Raw genomic sequence first — 20,189 nt, 5'->3', positions numbered from 1 at the left:
ATTGGTACGTTTAAAAAAAATACGTTTCCTCATTGGAAAAGCGCATTATTAAACATTACCCAACCTTTTTCTAATCAAATGATTATGCAAAGTATGGTATTCAGTCTATCACATTTACGCATGGTGGGGAAAAAAACCCTCAAGTTTAGCTTTGCTGTTGCCAGGAATTTGTGCTCGCAAGAAGCGGCTGACACACAGCAAGAAGGGGCAACACCAGATGGAAAACCTGCAGCTAACCAAAACCTAAGTGCCCACAGTCTTATTAAAAAGCTAGCGAGGCAACGAGCTCTTTACAGTGATACTGTTAAACGTTCATTTATTTTAACGGGTTTCAGGGCTTCCACTTTCTCCTCTGGACAACCTCCTGGCCACTGGGACCCCGCTGACAGAACCAGCACCCCACCACCATCACCCCCCTCAGTCCCGCTGCCCACAGCCGTTACGCAAACAGCGTCGGCGCCCTGGCGGCTGCGCAGCCGCGCTCCCCGCCGCTGATTGGGTGGCGAGGGCGGGCGGCGGGACCGGCCCCCCCACCTTACGCTGTTGGCGTTGCGTTGCCGTGGCAACCGGCCCGGCCCGGCCCGAGCCCTCACGGAGCGTCCACCCCCGCTGCTGCTGGGAGCCGGTCTACGGAAAGGCTCCGGGAGGTATTTTAGTGATAAAAAACAAGAACTGCACTTCTCAATAAAACGAAATTCTGTCCTTTCTGCTCTCTTCACCTTTATATAAAAAAATATAAGTATCTATTTTGCGCGTGGATCGGAGGGGGGGGGGGGGTAGAGAGAGGCTGCTGAGCTTCAGCCTTGCTGAGGGAGGAAGGAAGTTTCTTCTGGCTTTACGGTTTTAATCTTCGCTTTTCCTCAGTTTCTCCTCAGTGTAATCCTGATAAGGTGGGTTCTCCGTGCCTTGGTTTATGTAGCTGCATGAGATGAGCGTTTGGGTGCTTTTTGCTCCCTCCTCAGTTGTTTTGATAGCACTGATGGGGGGGCTGTATCATGCACTGGCCAAAAAAAAACCCAGCCTGTTTGTACTGCCTGGTCAAATTCCCTTCCTTGTGGTGTTTTCATCTCCAGACTTTACACAGCCAGCTCAAAACGCATGTCTTGCCTTCCCTCCCCAACCCTGCTCCTCCAAGTTGTCACAGCCCTGTAAAACCTGCCACAAGCAGCTCTGTGGATTTTATCTAGTTATCAGCTCCCCAGCTGCTATTAATTAGTTATGGAGGAGAATTACTTCCCTGGATCACTGTGCTCAGGTTTCCACGTGAAAAAGACAAAGAATAAGGTACAACATTGAAACAACAAAAGTCACAATGATGCATTTAAATGCTATTGAATACACTAAAAGTTTGAAAAAAAATGCAGCAATAAAGGTGAGGTTTTTATAAGCAGCAAACACTACACAGATGTGTCATGGTAAGCAAAAAGAGTTGGGAAATGTCAGACTTGAAGGATATACATCAGCTTTGCTTAGGACCTGGGGAGCAAGTAGTGTAACATTTTGCTTTTGTTTTTAAGGCATTTTATAAAGCTACGTGGAAGAGCACATGGAATACGCTTAGTGATATTAAAAGAGGTAGAGCAGTTTGGCCTATTACGGAATTATGGTTCAATTAACAACAGACCTAATTGCTAAAAACATCTGTCACAAGAATCGCAAAGAAGAGGACTTTGGACAGTACCTGCGAAAAACGACTCATCTGAATTTATCAGATAAAAATATAGATGCAATTGTAAGATTTATTTCGCTTTATTCCTTTTAACCTGTCTATTCAAATGTTTTGTTGTTACTCTTCTGATGAGTTGCTTGTAGTTGTGAAGACTAGCAAGCAAAGGTTATATTTTGCAGCAGTTACATGTTTTTTAACATTTATATTTATTTGCAGTTAAGCCTATTTGTGTGGAAACATGCTTCACCATACACGGCTTAAAGTGGTGTTATTTTGTAACAAACTGCTTGTACCTAAAAGTGAATAAATTGATTTTAAATGCAGATGCATCTGAAACACGTAAACAACTTTTTAGCTGTAAATTTTTATATAAAACATCAAAGCAAGTGACTATAACTCCAACAATATTATTACTCATTAATAATAAATTATTTCTTGACCTGACACTTTTTTATTTCTGTTGCAAAAATCTTGTTGAAATATTTTACCTACTGGAAGCTGTAGAAATATATTCAACTATGTGGCAGACAAGAAAGATATTATCAGTGCATTATTTTTTTGCCTTTCATTAAAAAACAGAAAATCCATGTAAGCAATGATACAAGAAAGAGGTGAACTGAAGTGTTAAAGTGAAATGTTATTGCAGTAATTCACAGAGCTATTATCGAAATTTGCAGGTCTAAAAAAAGTAAACAATTTGCTATTTTGATTATTTTATACAGTTGTTACATTGTAAAGGGCCTTTCAGTAAATCACCAGTATACAAATAATAGCTCTGCTTGCTTACCTCTTTAGCCACTGAACACAGCCAGGTTGTTGCCACTGAATCAGTAGGTGCAGGACTTTGAAGGCAGTGCTCTAGCCACACTGAAATCTATCTGTAGTGCTTTTGGAGACCTTAGGTATGAGCTTAACAATAAAAAAAATAAAATAAAATAAAAATTAAAAGATTATCAGCAACAGTTTATTTTTTGATTTAAAGATTTGTATTTATTGATGGTTACATTTATAAAAAAAAATACAGAGTGTGTAATAAAGGGAGATGTAAGAAAATTGTAATTTTGCAGATCAGATTTTTTTTTTTTTTTGGAGGATGTAATAATAATATTATATTCTATTAAGTGCAGTGCTTATTTTCTCTAATGCTGTATTTTTTCCATTCTTGGTAATTTTACAAAGAGTTATTAATTTGCAGCGAAATATTTTCAATCTGTGGTTTATTCCTGAGATTTCAGGGGAAGTCTGAAAAAGGAAAGGCGAGTTCAGGAACAGGATATAAACCAAGTGAGGTTAACGGATTTGGACTGGTGTAAAGGCTGTTTAAAATCAGAGAAGTTAAAATCTACATTTTTTAATTGCTCCCTGGAGGTTACTCATTTACAAAATAATCCATGACCTTTTTTATTTTCAAAGACTAAGCCTGCAGATTTAACCCAGTCCACCTTCTGAGCTTAACAGTGTGAAATTTATAAGGTTTCAGTAAGTCCCGAGTTAATTCAAATTCCCTCAAGAAGATACCGAGCACATTTTGAAATTGCTGAGCACCGAAAAACTGAATTGTTGTGTGTAATGGTTTTCTGTTTAAAAGACTAAAGTGTGATTTCAGTCAAAATTTACATGCCTTGTTCCATGGGAACACACCCATGCAAGCAAATGGTTTTATTCAGCTCACTCCTTGGCATAGTGAGATGTTAATTTGATCAGTCTTTGATTAGTACTAGTTCATCATATGCCATAGAGAAGTTTTAGAGAAACCCTTATAAAAACATGCTATTTTTTGGTTATTTAAGAAGGATACTCAGAAAGAAACTTGACATTTGAGTGAAATCTTAGAATCAGAAATATATGAAAATACATTGATGTGAAAGTTTTTGTAGGAATCATTTTTCCTTTGCCAAGAAATGGTTTTCGTTACATCACTGAGGTTTGATGGAAATGATTCCACTAACAATTGGGCTTTTCTGTAATCATTCAGATGAAGGCAGGGAAGGGAATGAAGTCACACAGAATGTGATCTACCTGCTGATCCTCTGCTGTAATCCTCAGCTTCTGCACAGCAGAACAGTAATGACAGATTTCTGTCATAAATCTATGTCAGAGATTATTATTGACTCTAACTCATTCTTTCTAGGATAAATATTGTTTAAAGTGTTTGTTAAAGATGAAAATGTATAAATAACACAGTGGAACTTAAACATAAAAATAATCAACAGCTTCCAGAAGCAGGTAGTAAGTACACTTTTTATAGCACTAATTTGTTGTTTTGTTCTGTGTTTTAATTTCAGGGTGATATCTCTTTGTGTAGAAATCTTAGAGTTCTGTATTTATACGATAACCGAATCAGTCAAATCCAGAACTTGGGCTTTGCTTCAAATATAACACACCTTTACCTTCAAAACAATTGTATTTCATGTATAGAAAATCTCTCGTCACTAAAAAACCTTGAAAAACTGTAAGTTGAAAATCATATATTTTACTGATAAAAGGACAGTTATTAGACTAAGAAATTCAAATATTATGTAGCCTTTAATGTCCCTTAAATTGTTAAATTTCACATTTCAATTAATTTTTAATGAAGTGTTTATGATATAATGAGTGAAGTAATAACATATCTTAATATACTTATTGACGTTTAAACTGTTTTCCTTTGTTCAGCTATTTAATAATAGAATCAATGCACAAAATTTCTAAAACAGACTTTGATCTGTCATCTGTATGATCTACTTGCATGTTGTGCTTATTTTTTATTTTTTTTTAAGTATTTTGAAGACTTGTGTTCACTTTTACACTCAAATGATGTTAAATCTATTTTGGGTTCTATTTTTCAGGTATTTGGGGGGTAACTACATCACTGTAGTAGAGGGCTTGGATAAATTACAAGAGATAAGGGAGCTGCATATTGAAAGTCAACATCTCCCCCTTGGTGAAAAGCTCCTCTTTGATCCAAGATCTCTTAGGTCCTTGGCAGTAAGTACATTTTGAGGTTTTCAATGGGCTGTTAATCAATAGGTAGTATTTTTAGGAGAAGTAATTAGGACTTGATCATTGTGTGTATTCTTCTCCTGCTAATTGGTAGCAGCCTTAAAAATTCTACCAAGGGACTCCCATCCCAGTTGTAATATGAGCAGGGAGTCCAGCAGATTCTAACAACTTCATTTATTTTTTCTATGAAGGATGGAATAAAGAGGAAGTAAGGAAATGTATGGATGCACTACCCCAACAAAATATGAATAAACAAAAAAAAAGGGGTAGGAATTTATCAGAATAAATTATTTTAGTCTACTTAGTTTGTAATTAATTAGTTTATTGATGCTTCTCTGATTTGATTGCCACATTAATTTATTCACCACCTTTTTCATTTCTATAGAGAATGCAATGGCAAAAAAGGGTGCAAACAGCTTTTGGGGGGGATATTGAGAGCACAATCTGAAGCATTCAGTTCTAGTTTTGCTGTTTTTCTGTTGTAGTATGCCACGATTTCAGGAAAGTCAGCTTTAGTCAACATGCTAATTGCTCAGTAAACATCAAATGTATTGTTGAAGTTAAAAAAAAAAAAAAAAAAAAAAAAAAGTAGACTTTATTTACTAATGTTTGTAGTTTTATACTCCAATTAAAATCATCTTGCTGCATCTCCCAATGCAGTCAGAGCTTGATGATCTGTTTTGTGAAGATGAACAAAGAATGCTCACTGAGAAGTGACTTCTTTTCATGTGTGTATCATAAACATTTTACCTAGCTGTAATTCATGCTGGTTTGAAAAGAATTAACCCAAGACATGTATTGCTATTTTCCTCTAAGAGAAATGGGCCATTCCTATGACAGCACTTTTATTTTGTTCCCTCTATACTGGAGAGATGATGAAAGGAGAGAGATTATACAGCTGCAATTTTCCCAGCATGGTAACTCATACTCTTCAGTGTTTTGCAGCATCCTGGCATAGACTCAGGAGCATTTTGTTCTTCCTAGCTTTTATTTAAGTTTGGGGGAGGGAGGAGGGTTGTTCTGTTTTTGTTTTGTTTTGAGACACACTTTTCATCCTTGACCATGTAACACCTTTTTAAAAGCTACATGTGAAAACATTCTATTTTAACCCTGTAGGTGCTTATCTGTTTGTCCCTTTTTAAGACATCACTTCTTACTTTGTCATCTTCTCCTGTTTTGGGTCAGAAACATAGGGGCATATAGTTCTCAGTGTACTATGAGCACATGTTTTGCTAATGACAATATCCTGAATCATTTGTCTGAGGAACTCGTTACACTATGTATATCAGGATGATATTGTCCGAAGGGCAGATCTTGTTCGTAGCTCAGATTTTAGAAGAGGGTTACGTTTCCGGATATATATTGCTGAAACAGACATTTTCTAACCAACAGTAAGTACTATACCTGGTATAATTCAAAACTCACTGGATTAGGTGCTCTTTTTCATCTTCTGGAGATACAAGCTTCTTGTTGCTTTTATGTGAAACTACATTAGGTATTTCCTGAGATAAATACCTGAAACACATTTACTTCTTATCTAGAATGTAAAGATCTCTGTAACTATTGCCTGTTAGCAAAGGCAAAAGTGCATTATGTGACTCACTACTGTTCCAAAGAAGGGGCAAAGAATAGAGAGATGTATACAGCGAAGCTGGCAGTATCAAGCCTGAATGAGTAACAGGATAGTCCAGCTGTTAAATGAGACTACATGGGTATCAGATATGGCTTTGAGCTCTAGGTGGTTCAGATGTAGCCATGGAAAAAACAGTCAATTTCTGTGTCTGTTACCTACTTCAAACATAAAGTTAGCAACACTTGCAAAACTCTGGAAAGCATTTGAACGTGTTTAGGAAAAAAAAAAATCTGCATTTATTAAGAATTCCTGAAGTAGTAGAAATAATAAATAAAGAGAAATAATCTTACTTTGGGTTGACTTCAAAATCAAAATGAGCAGCATTTTAAGACAAGATGCAAAGTCAACAGAAAACAATGTGTATGAGGTAGTTGCATTTATGCATTTTTGCTTCATTCACTTGCCTGTTAAGACAACTTTCTGCAAAAATTTACAATTGAGTCATGCATGGCATGAAAAAATGTTCTGCTTTTTTTTTCCTCCAGAAATCCTTGTCTGTGTTGAATATCAGCAATAACAACATTGATGAATTAGAAGAGCTGGCAGTTCTGGAAAATCTTTCATATCTTAGAGCAGCTGACAATCAACTTCAACATATGAAGGTACTAAAATCAATATTTGTACTATTTAGTATGGATGATTAAAACAATAGTCAAACTCATCTTTATCACAATAAAGATGAGTAAAAATAAACTTTACTTCTACAGTTACTGAACCTCTGACTTTCCGAGTATGCTTTTCTCATCCAAATATCTCGTTGAGATTAAAAATAGAGAACCATTTATCTAGGATGTCCGAATGTCCTGTAATCCTATGCAAAGAGCAGTTGTGCATGCATCTATCAACTGAGTACATTCTGTTTCTTTAGAAAAAGTTAACTTTTATTGGTTAGTAATCATTAAAAGAAGTATGGTTACTACTTCTTAGAACACATAATGCCTTATATATTGAATTTGGCAGTTCTGTTTGCTAGTGAGGATATTTTAGTGCTCTAGTGCATAATTTAGCAAATAAAGTCAATAGACTTTATTTGGACCCTTATTTTTTTATATTTTAATATTCAAAAATGATGAATGATGCATTTTTTTTTCTTACTAGAGCATTATTAATGTCTTGTATTTCAAGCTGTGTCTCTGGCTGGTGGTTGTGACTGAATTCATATAGAAGTACAATTCATGTAGGCTTATGCTAGATAATTAAAACCATATTGAATGTGTTGGCTACATCAAAATAACTGAAAGCTTTTTAAAATAGGTAGTCTTTCAAAAAGGACTCCTCTCAAAAATGAGTCTATCCAAATGAAAGCTTAGTACAGTGGCTTTGTTTCTTCCTTAAGTACAAGAGACTTCAGTTGTGATGATCTTAAAGAAGATTGTCATAGCCAAACAAGTGATTGTTACTAAGAATGAGGTTGCCAGTTTAAAGACAGCATTTTCAGTGTCTCAGAGGGAAAAAAACGGTATCTTCTGAAACAGAATAAGTGGATAAAAAGACTGCATTATTCAGTAACTGTGTGTATCGTATTTAGTTAATTATTGCATTTCATTATTCTATCATCAGATAGGCAAGAATTAATATTTATCCAAATCAATTAGACATTAAATTTCTGTGTTATAAGGTCACAGCTTTTGGAAAATTACGTAGTTAGCATTTGAGTTATTTGCTGCTCCTGCTATCAGTTACACTTGGATCAAGCTGTGATAAATTTTGAAAGAGATTGTCCTGTGTTTTCTATAAACAATCTCCAAACTTTGAAAATATGGAGCAGGTAGAGTATTTCTATTCATGTTCTTTGAGACCTTTAAAATTAATGACCGTATTAAATGTGACAAACATACAGGGTAACACAGCTGGATATCCAGCTTGCCAGCTACATTTACTGTTTCACAGATACTAGTACATCTAGTTATTACACATACAAATTCTTATTTAAATTAAAAAAGCATTGAATAAGCAGTAGGCCATGCAAAGTTTTGTTTTTTTTTTAATGCCAATTTTCTCTCTGGTTAAATGCTTTAACTTATACTGAACAGCTACCAGGAGAATGCTCTTATACATTCACTAACTGTAAAAAAATAGTTGAGAGAAGTTTTGAGTATGTTTCATTTTTTTTGCACTCCTGAGTTTCATGATTCCTTGGCTTACATTAATCTACAACTGTGATAGTTGGAAGAAAAAAAAAGTGACTACACAATTGTACTACACGCACTTAATAGCTTCTACAGGCTGAGCTTGTTGCTTGCAGCAAAGGCTCTTTCATTCCGACACAATCTGCCTGCATACCCCTCTCTCTTGCTGCTGTGTTTTCAAAACTCCGAAATACACCTCCTCTGCATGCCAAAGGCTCTAAATCCCCTGTTTTCCTATCCCCACTATCCCATCACTGCCATCAAGAACATCCCCAGGAATTTTTGGCATTGAAACCACGGTGGTACCACAAAACAGAGGAGCAGTGGCAAGTCTGCAGCTCTGCTGCACCCAGCGGGACGGAAGCTGTAGAGGAGCCACCCAGATCTTAGCAGGGCTGCTCACAGCACTGATCTGTGTAGCAGACATAGATGGCATGCAGGAATAAAATGGAATCTGCGCAAAAGAGGGAAATGTGAAACCCTGACAAATGCATGAAACACTTTTCCTCGTTTGGCCTTTTCTTCACTTCTGTATAATTAGTATTTTTACTTTATATTTAAACATTTATCTAATTTTTTTTCACATCTTTATTTAAAAAAAATCAAAACCATGCTCCCTCAATTTTCAGTGATGCTATGCTGATTTCAGCATAGTAGAAAATTAGGGCTAGTAAATTCATGCACTTCAGGTTCTGGCTAATTCAGGGAATTGTTAGCATAATTAACAGACATCAAGGCATATGACCTTGTTTCACATGACTGAAGTTTATATAATGTAGTCTGAACAGTAGACAGAACAGAAATTAAGTAATTTTCCCCACTTCATACAAAATAACTGACTGTGACTAGCTACCACAAGTTAAAAAAATGTTATGCCAGTTATCAAGAATATAATCAATTTTAATAGAATTGGCTTTTCTTTGTTTTCTGTTGCTTGCTACTGCAATTATTTTATCTCCCTGAGCTTCTTGTTTACTTCAGTTAGTTTCATGAGGACTTCTAGGCCTTTGTATATTTAGGTAGGAATACTAAGGGGAATTTTTTTTTTTTTTCAAAGCTATTCCTAATAAACTATTCCTGTTTACAGAAGACCAGAGTGTACGTATATGTGTGTACATACATACTACACGTTAGGTTTGGGAATTATTACTTATGTGAGTGTTTGGATGGATGGATGGATAGATAGATAGATAGATAGATAGATAGGTATTTCTAGCTATATTTTCACTATGAAAATCTGTATTTCCTAAGTCTTTAATTTATTCAACCTCTGCCCGGTATTGATTATGACAAGAGGATATCACAAAAGATGAATTCGTTCACTTCAGAATTGAGTCAGGAACAAGAGAGAAAGTATAGATTTTCTCAAACAGATTATGACAGGCAGTCAAACTGGTGACAAATTGCTGTCTGTAGATGTAGTTAGGGCAGTTGGAGTAGACTTTTCCGATAAAAACTGCAGCATACTGGTCAAACACCAATTCTTAAACGGCCATCATTAATTGGTAAGAACATTATTGCCAGCACCCCAGCTGCCTGCTAAGGCACTTGCCCTTCCCCCTCTCCCCCCCATAGATGGAATATAATTTGCTCGTCGGTATTTTGTAGCAGACCTCAAAGTGATAGCATGACATGATCATTTATCAAACGGAGACTGCCCAGAAGAGTGTCTGGTCCCTTTAGTACAGCTTATTGAAAGGCTGGGAAGTGAAAGCACTTTATTAGAGACAGGAAGGCAATGAACAACTAGAGCGTATCGAAAGGGTAATCATATTTCAGCAAAGGATTAGTGTGCTCTTAGATAAACATACACTGGAGTAAGCATGTTCTGGGTCATTTATCAAGTAAGTAACAGCTAACAAAAATCTACAGGACTCTTTGTATGCATTCATCAAAGTTAAACTGTATACATTTTATTTCAGTAGTAGACAATTTTGTATTCCAAAACTATTACTTGAAAAAATCTATTTCTAGTGAAATCCAGAACGTGTTAGAGATTTCAAAAACAATGCTTGAATGGCCAGGTAAGAATAAATAAATACAATTGCAAAATCTTATTTTGTTTTTAATGGCCTAGCCTAAAACCAGAATTCTCCATGCTCACGTTAGCCACGCGATTTCCTAGATTTGAAGGAGCTAAGAGATATCTACATTGCTATAAATATAATTGTTGATGTCAAGCTACAAAGTTCTGTAGACTTCACAAGTTAGACTCTATCAGATCACAATCAGTAGATTTTTATTTTCAAATTATTATAACTGTACAACATAAATAAATTGTCTCTTCCCTTGCATTCATGCAGATTGTTTTGAATCCTTGCTTAAGCTTTTCACACATATAAGGAAGCGTAACAAGAACAACAATTAAGTGAAATTTTGAAAATAATCTATTTCAGAAGGTAGGGTATCTGAGTAGAAAGGACCAATCTGCTAAGCTTTGCATCCTTTTAGCTTGAATTTATTGTGCTTAAAAGACAGAGGAAGTTTTATCTGGGTCATACTGCCCTTGGGTAACCAGACAGAAACCCAGATGGAGAAAGGTATATTTCAAAAATTTCACTATTTGGGCCAGTGCTATAACTGACCACCCACAGTTACTGTAGGCTGGGGGTTACCATTCCTTCTGTAAAATACAATTTTTCATATGTGTAAATAGAGATGCAATCTACCTTAGCTTATGTTTTTTTATATACACCATTCTTTGTAAAATATTTATTCTTCCACAAATTTTTCAAAATCTAGTTGGTCGCTGTGATACTCTGAGGGCTCTGTGAGCCCATGGGGATGCATTAAGAGACATTATATATCATACAAGCTTTCAGGTGGTGATTCTTCTGTTTTAGGTGCTTACAGGTGGGACTGCAGTAGTAATTTTCCATAGCTGGCATTACTGTATCCTTAAAAGGAAAGAGTTTTCCAACTGCATCACTGTTTCTTCTGTGCAATTGTGATATATTGAGGGAATGCTATACGCCACTCTATTTGAAAATGCACATTCTTAATTAAAGTACATGAATGGTCTCACTCAAGTTACTTCTGTATGCAGGATTTGGGCCTGACTGAACAAATTACGTTACTGTTGAATTCTATGCTGGCGAGGGAAAAATAATCGCAGCGTTCTGTTCTTGTATTAATTGCAGGATTTGGAGGCTGTATTAAACAAATGGCCAAAGCTACGCAGGATGGATCTTGCAGGAAACCCCATCTGCCACAAACCAAAGTACAGGGACAGGATTGTTGTACAGTCTCAAACGTTAGGTAAAAAATAAAACCAGTAGCCAACCCCAAACCCCACTCATAACCCGTACTCTTTTATAAAATAACTGACCCATTATCCATTCTTGAATTGCACTGTCTGTAAACACAATTACTGTCATACATATTTACGTCAAATGATAAATTTTTACTTTACGTACAAGTAATGTAGCTAAAACTCTTTGTGTCATCAACTGCACAAAGTTTATTACTCAGCTCTTGCTTGTAGTCGTAGTAAACATTAGTTTTAGTAATAGGTGATTAGTGAGGTTGTTATAAAACAGTACGATTTTTTTTGTGTGTTCATATTCCAGATGTGAAACTGATTTTTCAAAGACAGTTTTAGTCTGCCCCTCTGTCAGCCCATAGGAGTTACGTAGGTGTTTTAGTTGTACAGTGACAGTTGTTCAGTTCATACCTTACTGCGGTCGAATTCCTGCTATATAACATTTGTCCTTCATCGTAACAGCCTTTTAACACTTATGTTTCAAATGTATCTTAACCTTCCTGTGATGTAGTTTATTTGATGCAGCTTATTATCTGTGATGCAGACAATTTGAGCATAAAAGGAAGCAACTTAGTATTTGGTATGCAAGTACTTATACTGTAGAAAAAAGTCAAAAAATACCTGCTCACTTTTTACTTTTTTGGATAGAGGGGGCACCTTTTAAGTAGTAATTACAGAATTTGTTTTTCTTTTTTTCTGAGAGTACAAAGCATTGACTATTAATAGAAAGGAAAAGACAATCTGCACAATAAAAATAACAGGGTCTTAGAGAGTACTAATGCAATCTAGATCTGTGTCCAAATGAGGTATTTGTTTTGGTCTGACTCAAAAATGCAGATGCAACTGAGGCAATGTAGAACATAAGCCTCATGGCATCAAAGTGAGTAAAGTTAATCTCAGAGAGACAAATCTGTCTGTCTTCGTGATCAGTAGGATTCCTTCTTTACCAAGCTACACAGGCTTGCTCGTATCCTGAATTTCTGGATATATCTTGTGTAAGATCATGCTGTTTCTTCAGAACTTTACTGAATATAAATATGTATATTTCCCTTGAAAGCTATAAAAATAATAGGTCATTTCTTTTGTAGTTAAGACATGTCAACTCCCTCTTGCAGCTAATTTAAATGTGAGTACCAAGTTGTAATGTATCACTGGATTTTTTTTATTATTATTATTATGTTTTTAGCAAAAGATTAAAAAGAGCAAAAAGATTTGAAGAGAGCAAATACAAATTGCATACAGTTGTGTTCAGCCTTTTAGTTAACCCCTGGTATCGCAGAAAATGTTCTCTTCCCTTTGACAGAATTCCTTGATGGGAAGGAAATTAAAGAAATGGAAAGACAGTTCCTAATGAATTGGAAAGCCTCCAAAGCTGCCAGGAAAAAAAGCAGAGGAAGAATGACAAATGAACCCGCAGACTATCAACATTTTTGTAAGCAAACTAATCAATTACTTCATGACTTTGCAATACTTTGCAATATTATAGAAACTCTGAAATAGCAGCTAACAGTAAATATAATAGAAATGAGACTTTTACTGGTGGTAAGACAAAAACACACGAGTAGCAACTGGATTTTTCCAATGTAAAATTTAATTTTAGTGCTAGTTAATGGATTTTTTTGGTTCACCACTGCAGCTGCCCAGAATTATGGAAAGGAGCAGCAAGTATGTTTTGGATGTTTGTAAATACCCTATACCCATGATTGCTTTGCATATCTGTTTGTTTGTTTGTTTGTTTTTTAAAAAAAAAAGGGGGGGGGGCACTCTGGAATGAAATACAGCAGACTTTTTTAAAAATTCTTTGTTGATACTTATTTCATCAGTTTATATTGCCAATCCTGTGAAAGACGTTTACAAGATACATGGCTAGCAGAAGTAAAAGTTTTAACCTTGGGAAAAAGAAATATCTGAGAAAAAAAGCCTTAAACCTAAAAGAATAGGCAGCAGGTTCCTGAAGTGGGAAAACAAATTAGCTTTGAAATGCAAACAAAACCTGAAGTAAACTTTAGGGTCTTTAAAAAATTGGTGTGAGGTGGGGTGGAGGTTGTTGTTGTAATTGAGTTAGCTGCAGATTAAAACATAAATGATTTAACAGCATGTCTTGCCGTCTTGCAGGATCTGGAAACAGACGTTAGACTTCAAATTACTCAAAATGATCTGAATAACCATACTTATAAAATAAAATTGGTGACAGTTACGCTCTAGTTTTCCCAAGATAAACTGCAATACATAATTTGCAAGAGAAAGCACGTTCGTTGTAGCCATATCATCTCAAATTATTATTTCATGAAATCTCATGAAGATCAGTTCATTTTGAAGACGTGGAGTGAAAAGTGCTCAGCCTGTCAGTCTGAGACCCAAGAAAGCTGCAGTCTGCTCAATGCTTGGAAGCTGTATGTGAACCACAGTGGTTCTGAAAGTAATATTCTGTCTTCTGAATATGGGGAGGTGCTATGGAATTGAAGTTATTCCCTTTGAGATAATGCTGTTCATGTTCATGCCAGTCATTTATGGTAACTGAAAAGCACTGTGTGGATTCTCTCTTTGTTGTTGTTCTTTTTGTGAGACTAAAGACATTTAACTTGTAGGAATTCTGATTTATTTATCTCCATTTCTTGGTTCTGTTGGATAAAACTGTCCTGCTTTACCTGATCACCTACAGATGTGTTATTCTTTTCGTCTGCTGTGATGGGTTCATACCCATGGGGTTTATAATCCAGTGAAAGTCAAAAGGCTTTTAGTTTGGTCTTTGCTTTTATAATCTCTCGTCAGAGCAAATAATTATTTTACAGGCAGTACAGCATAAAGAGTTGTATCAGTGTTAAAAGATAAAAGACTATTTTGTGTTTGCAATGTAATATTTTAATGACTGTTATTTAACTGCAATTACTTCTGGTTATTATTAGATAAGATTAAAGAGAAATGACAAGAGAAGTAGACTCACCTTTGCAATACTGTGACTGAATATCTGCTTTAATATTCAACTTCATCCGTGTTTGCAGCACTTCCCATAGTTTCCTATAAAGTGTTTGTTCCATTCTCAATTACCAGATTTGTGGCACTGTGCTCTAAGTCTTATTGTACTGTTTTATGCAATAAATAAGATGTTAACCTTATGTAATAAGAACCTGTGAGCAGTCCTACTGAATATTAAAATAGATATGGTTTGACTTGGAATACTGAATTCTTTTTTCTTTGGTTTCTGCAGCTGGCTTTGAAACACTGTATCCTATTCTTCCCTTTTACTACAGTCCATCTCTGAAACAAAAACCAAATTTTTTAATTTTGTCCGTGATGCGCAGACGAGAACCTCTGCCAAGAACCACGGAAAAAAAATAAATCAGAGGAAAACTCAGGTATGTTCCTCACTGTGCTGTTGGTGATTGCTTGTACGGTTCGTGCTGAGTCAGTTGGAAAACAAGTACATGAAGGTAGAATTTCATCTGAAATCTTTTTTTTTCTTTATTTTTAAAATGATGTCATGTTTGTTGGCTTTGTTTCGTAAAAGACAGAATAGATTTTAGTGTGTAGCAGAGTAGGTGATGGTAATAACGTTACTTCAGTGTTACTAGTTTGTTGTATAAATTTGATTGTCATCTTCAACAAAGGTAAAATTCTTGAAAGTACAGTTATTGTCAGCAACGTTGGTGAAGGCTGATACCGTGCACACGGCGATATGTCGAAGGAGAAACCATTGCTTTTCATTATTGTAGCTTATTTCTAATGGACATGTTCCAGCGTATTATGTACTTGATTGGTGTTTTCCTGTAGCATCAGCTTAAGACCATCAAGATAATCAAGAGAGGAAATCTGATGTCTGTGCCTTACAGACATTCAGACATTAGATGAGCTTAAACAATTTGGAGTTTAGCATATGTATTCCTTATTCATATCAGCATCCTTGTGAGCTCTCATGCAACTGTGGGAATAAAATCTCCAAATAGGGATTTACAGTTTGGGACCTATCGTTTTAACAGTGTAACCTGCAGTAGTAGTGTTTTTGTTTAGATCAGTATGTGGGATCTAACACCACTCCTTCCAGACTTTTAATACTACTTATATTACTATTAACTCTTGTTACTTATCAGCTCTACTGGCTAACAAAGAAACATAATAAAATAAAATAAAATAAAATAAAATAAAATAAAATAAAATAAAATAAAATAAAATAAAATAAAATAAAATAAAATAAAGCAATGTTGTAGGTAAAATAAATAAATTCAACTGACAGAGCTATTATTTCGTAACTAAATTATTAAACGTAGCATTGTATTTTACATTCAAATCAGAATTTATTAGTAGGTTGGAAAATTTCATTGAGCAGCATTTAACACTATTTTATTCTTTATCAACTGATCACTTTCCATTCCTTTTTCTTTTGTTCCTACTGATTTGTTCTGCCTTTCCTTTGAGAAGGGAAAAGGAATTACAAATCCCTTTAGAATTGTTATTTTTGCTCTTCATAAGGCAATAGATATATTCTGTCCTAAAAAGAAACTGAATTCACAAATGTGCCCATTCTTGATTATTTTTTTTCCTGCTGCAGAGAAGGTACGTAGCAGTGGAGAAGTTTCAAAACAAGAATTGCAGGAATTCAATGCTAAAATGAGCTTAATGCACTCAAGTGTTCTGTCAGCCTGCACTTCATCTTTATTAGCATTTTGTCTTTTGAGACAGGCTGAATGAAACTAAGCTTTTCACTTACCATGTCCCTTAGTCCTAACAAAAATGGAACATGTGTGTACAGCACCTCCGAGTTGTTTTCTTCAATGAAAGATCTTCTGCTATCCCCCTTTAAACAAAGCATTCTGAGTCGACTCTATTATGTTAAAAAGCTGTTCAATTGTGGAGCTTCTTTGCCTGAAAAAAAATAACACAAAATCACCTATTAAGAAGCTGGAGTACTGTCCTGGCCTGTTAAAATTCCTGCTGACCCTAGAAAGGCAAAGATTGAATCTTCCATGATTGGAATAAAATGTCTGTCTTTATTTAATTTGCAAATGTAAATGAATATATAAATAGCGATGTAAAAGAAGAAATATTTTCACAATTAGTCTTGAAGATTCAGCTTTGATTCATGTAAAGATTATAAGGAACCAGAGTCAGATGACATGCATTTATTATTTTCAAAAATGAGTGTTATAAACAGGACTTTTATCTTGGATGCTAAAGGTTGCTGTACATCACAAGTCCATGTGTAACCACTGACCTTAAGACATACTTTAATCTTGTTACTAGTGGAATTCCATGGAAACTGAAGAGTCTTGGGAATTTGTGAAAGGTTTGTGAATTTTTTTAAATATTTCGGGGAAAAAGAATCAAGTCAAAATACAAGAATACTCTTTCTCAGAGAGTATGCAGATATGAAGTAATCGCAAATCACAGTATTCCCTAGTCAGATCCAGTAATTAGTGACATGCATAAATGTGCCCACATGTAAAGCCAAGGCAATTTTGTCAAACCGAACAAATACTTACATTGTTTAATTGAAATTCAGTATCAGACCAAAGAAATCAGTGAATTTTAATCCTACCCTCTGTGTTAGTCAAATAAATTATTTCAACAGATGTTTCCTCTTTCTTTATACAAGCTAGGTGATGTTTGACCCTTGGCAACTGAAAAACAGGCATTAAATACCTTTTTAACCTACATCTAAGATCCACTGAGGATTACATAGAGCTTGAACAATGAAAAAAGCCAGTTATTACTGGATTACTGAAATGTGTCATTAATCTTTCTTTTTTGATGATATAAAAACAATAGCAATTTCATATTGGATTTTAGAAGTTAGTTTTGAACACTTACAGATATTGGCAGGAAGTAATTAAAAGAAAACAAATAACTTAACTATTTTAAAGACACCTAATACCTTCCAATGGGAAACACTGTTATTAATTTTCCCTGAGTAGAGAAGTTGTTGAAATTCTGATGTTGTAAGCTTAAACTGTAACCAGCACTTTCTGCCCACACTTCCTTGCTTATTAAGTTAAATATTGTAATGGGTTTGCAATTCAGAATTTGGTGGGAAAGTCACCTTTTGTCTCTCCAGTGTATGGTATGTAAGTGGAAATATGGGAATATATTTAAATGATACAGTCAGCATGTAACACCTCCCCTGGATTGGGCCAACTAAATTAAACATAAGCCACACTCGGAGCCACCCCGTACATACCGTAGAGTTCTCGTTCAAAGGGGAAGAACCTGTTAGGTGGCAGTGTTAGTTCTCCTTCTCCTTAATTCTGCATCTTCTTAGCTCTCAGGCAGGTGCTCTTATCACCGTTTTATTTATTTATTTTATTTATTAGATATTTATAAATGCCTAGAGATGATTTGTGTGACCTGAAATCTATACAGAGTAAATTACATGTATAGTCAATAACAGGTAGGAACGTGCATGTTCTACGTGTGTACTGGGCTTTAGTTTATATAAACCTGACTGACGATACAATAAATAGGATTGTTAAGGCCTATTTCATCAAAGTTTTGGGGGAAAGGGCTGGTACTGAGATTATAATGATCGTGTACCCAAAGCATAACTTCCAAAGATACATTTAATTCATATTACAGAGGGGGAGGGAAGGGAACAGTACCTCCAACAACCTTAAATATCATTCTCTTACTGAATATCGATTTCAGCAAACTTTTGAACACTCAAAGAATATCTTCAGCCTTGGCTTCAGGAAAAAAAAAGGGGAAATACAGAGTTAAGATAAAAATAAGGGAAATTTTAGTTCTACATCCCAGAGCTGCATCTGGCCACTGAATTGCCTGCAAGCACTCCAACCCTATTCAGAATTAGGTGCGTTAAATAGTTGGCAATTGCAGCTGGAGCAGTTTGGCAGAGCTGAGAGCATGTTTTTAACAGGCCTGGAGCGCCTTTGCAGCAGCTACATCCCATCTCACTGCCTTTCCTTGGTGGTGGCATTGAAGGAAAAATGTAAACATCTTCTTAGGGAGGTCTAGAAAGTATCAATCAGCAATTAATTATGAAGGCTGGGGACGAGAAATGGGAGGAATTTTCTTGCCATCGATGGGATGTGAGAGCCATGAGATGGGATATGAGGGGAGTCAGCGTAATGCAAGGTAAATTGAAATTAAAAGAGGAATAGATGAAGTTCTGAAATGTGTTGCTGAGGCAGAGCTATTTGAACGGAGAGCAGGTATACGTAGATTCTGATTCCTGTGGTTCCTGCAAGGTTTCAGGGGGCAATTCAGCCAACTTAGCGGTTGCTTGCCTTTTTCTGGAGGATGTGCAGTACCTGCAAAGGTAAGTGCATTTGTAGGACCATAATTAATGTTACAGTATGGCATACCTTCATGGTACTTTCTGTATCCATGTTTACGGTTTGGCTGAATGTGGTGCTGAGTGATTCGGCCCATAATAATTAATTCCTGATGGGTTTAGAAGGCAAAAGTTAGCCATATCAATAAAAACATGCAAAATTTTATAAAATGCCATTATCTTCTGCCTAAGCTTAAATTTCAGGAGAGGTAATTCCAAAAAAGCAGTTTTTATGTACACTAAACCTGCAGTACCTAGCACTGCCACAGCATTCCGCATCACAGTGATAAAAGGCATCCCTTCTTGGCCATGAGTTCTGCTTACCTAGAGGCTGCTGATTTGGAAATTGCCGTTCTTTCCTCTGCCTGTGCTCCCTCGCTCCAGCTCCCTGTGCTGCTGGCTGTGCCCACAACTGGGGAAGAGGAAAATGATCCTTAGATGCAGTACAGAACACTTCATGCGGTACAGAATGCGCTGACAGACCCACTGAGTCTTTGAAAAGAACAAATCCTTTCTCAAATAACTGAGAGAGAGCGCGCATCTCCTCAGGAGCTGATTGCCAGCTGGACCACGCACACCTCTCCATGTCTGGATGCCCCAATATCCTACAGGCACATTCATGTCGGGAGGGGTGTGCCTGCTGCTTGGCACGCTGGCAGGAGCACAGTTGCTTGCATTCGCCTGGCACCTCTTGCAGGAGGTGTGTTACCCCCAGAACTCAGAAGACCAAAGGGCTCGTGCAACTTGTCAGGCAGCAGTAGGCCCAAAAATTACCTGGGCACTTCGGGATTTTCTTTTTAAGCAGAATGCACATACAGAGGGCTATCCAGCGACTTTAATGTGAGTTCTGTGTTGCAAATGGCTCTATCAAACCTGTTTCAGGAACAAAGTACTACTTTAGGATAGTAAAATAAAAACTCATATCTTTGCATATCTGTCTTTCAGGTGTTATTAGATATTAGTTAATTTAATGCCTTATATTTCTTAGCATACGTGGGTAGAAGGCAGTGCAGAGAACTGCCCGTGATACAGTTAAAAAAGCCACGCAATCCCACACTCTTGACATTGGGGCAGAAGGAAAAAAAAACTACACACGGCTAGTAAGCGGAGTCAGTGTTGAAGACGCACACGGTGATTTTTCAGGATGAGGACTCAGATCGTTTAGCATAGGATTGTGTTGTGGCTTAACCCCGCAGGCAGCCCAGTGCCACCCAGCTGCTCTCTCACTTCCC

The 20,189-nt window shown here is 36.3% G+C and overlaps 1 protein-coding gene across 1 annotated transcript; it reads left to right on the top strand.

Annotated features, from left to right (window-relative positions):
• Nucleotides 1-622: 622 nt before the first annotated feature.
• PPP1R42 (protein phosphatase 1 regulatory subunit 42) lies at nucleotides 623-15,014 on the top strand (the record flags this gene model as incomplete). The annotated part of the gene is made up of 8 exons (XM_082752470.1): nucleotides 623-647; nucleotides 1,518-1,732; nucleotides 3,955-4,121; nucleotides 4,498-4,636; nucleotides 6,770-6,886; nucleotides 11,554-11,671; nucleotides 12,979-13,107; nucleotides 14,884-15,014. The coding sequence occupies exons 2-8, from the start codon at nucleotides 1,604-1,606 to the stop codon at nucleotides 15,012-15,014; spliced, it is 930 nt and encodes a 309-aa protein (XP_082608596.1). The 5' UTR covers nucleotides 623-647; nucleotides 1,518-1,603.
• Between the last annotated feature and the right edge of the window lie 5,175 nt (nucleotides 15,015-20,189).

The sequence above is a fragment of the Aythya marila genome, assembly GCF_965140915.1.
Source record: "Aythya marila genome assembly, chromosome: 2".
NCBI lineage: Eukaryota > Metazoa > Chordata > Aves > Anseriformes > Anatidae > Aythya > Aythya marila.
Note: the sequence above shows the minus strand (reverse complement) of the source record. Positions and strands in the feature narration are given on the sequence as shown.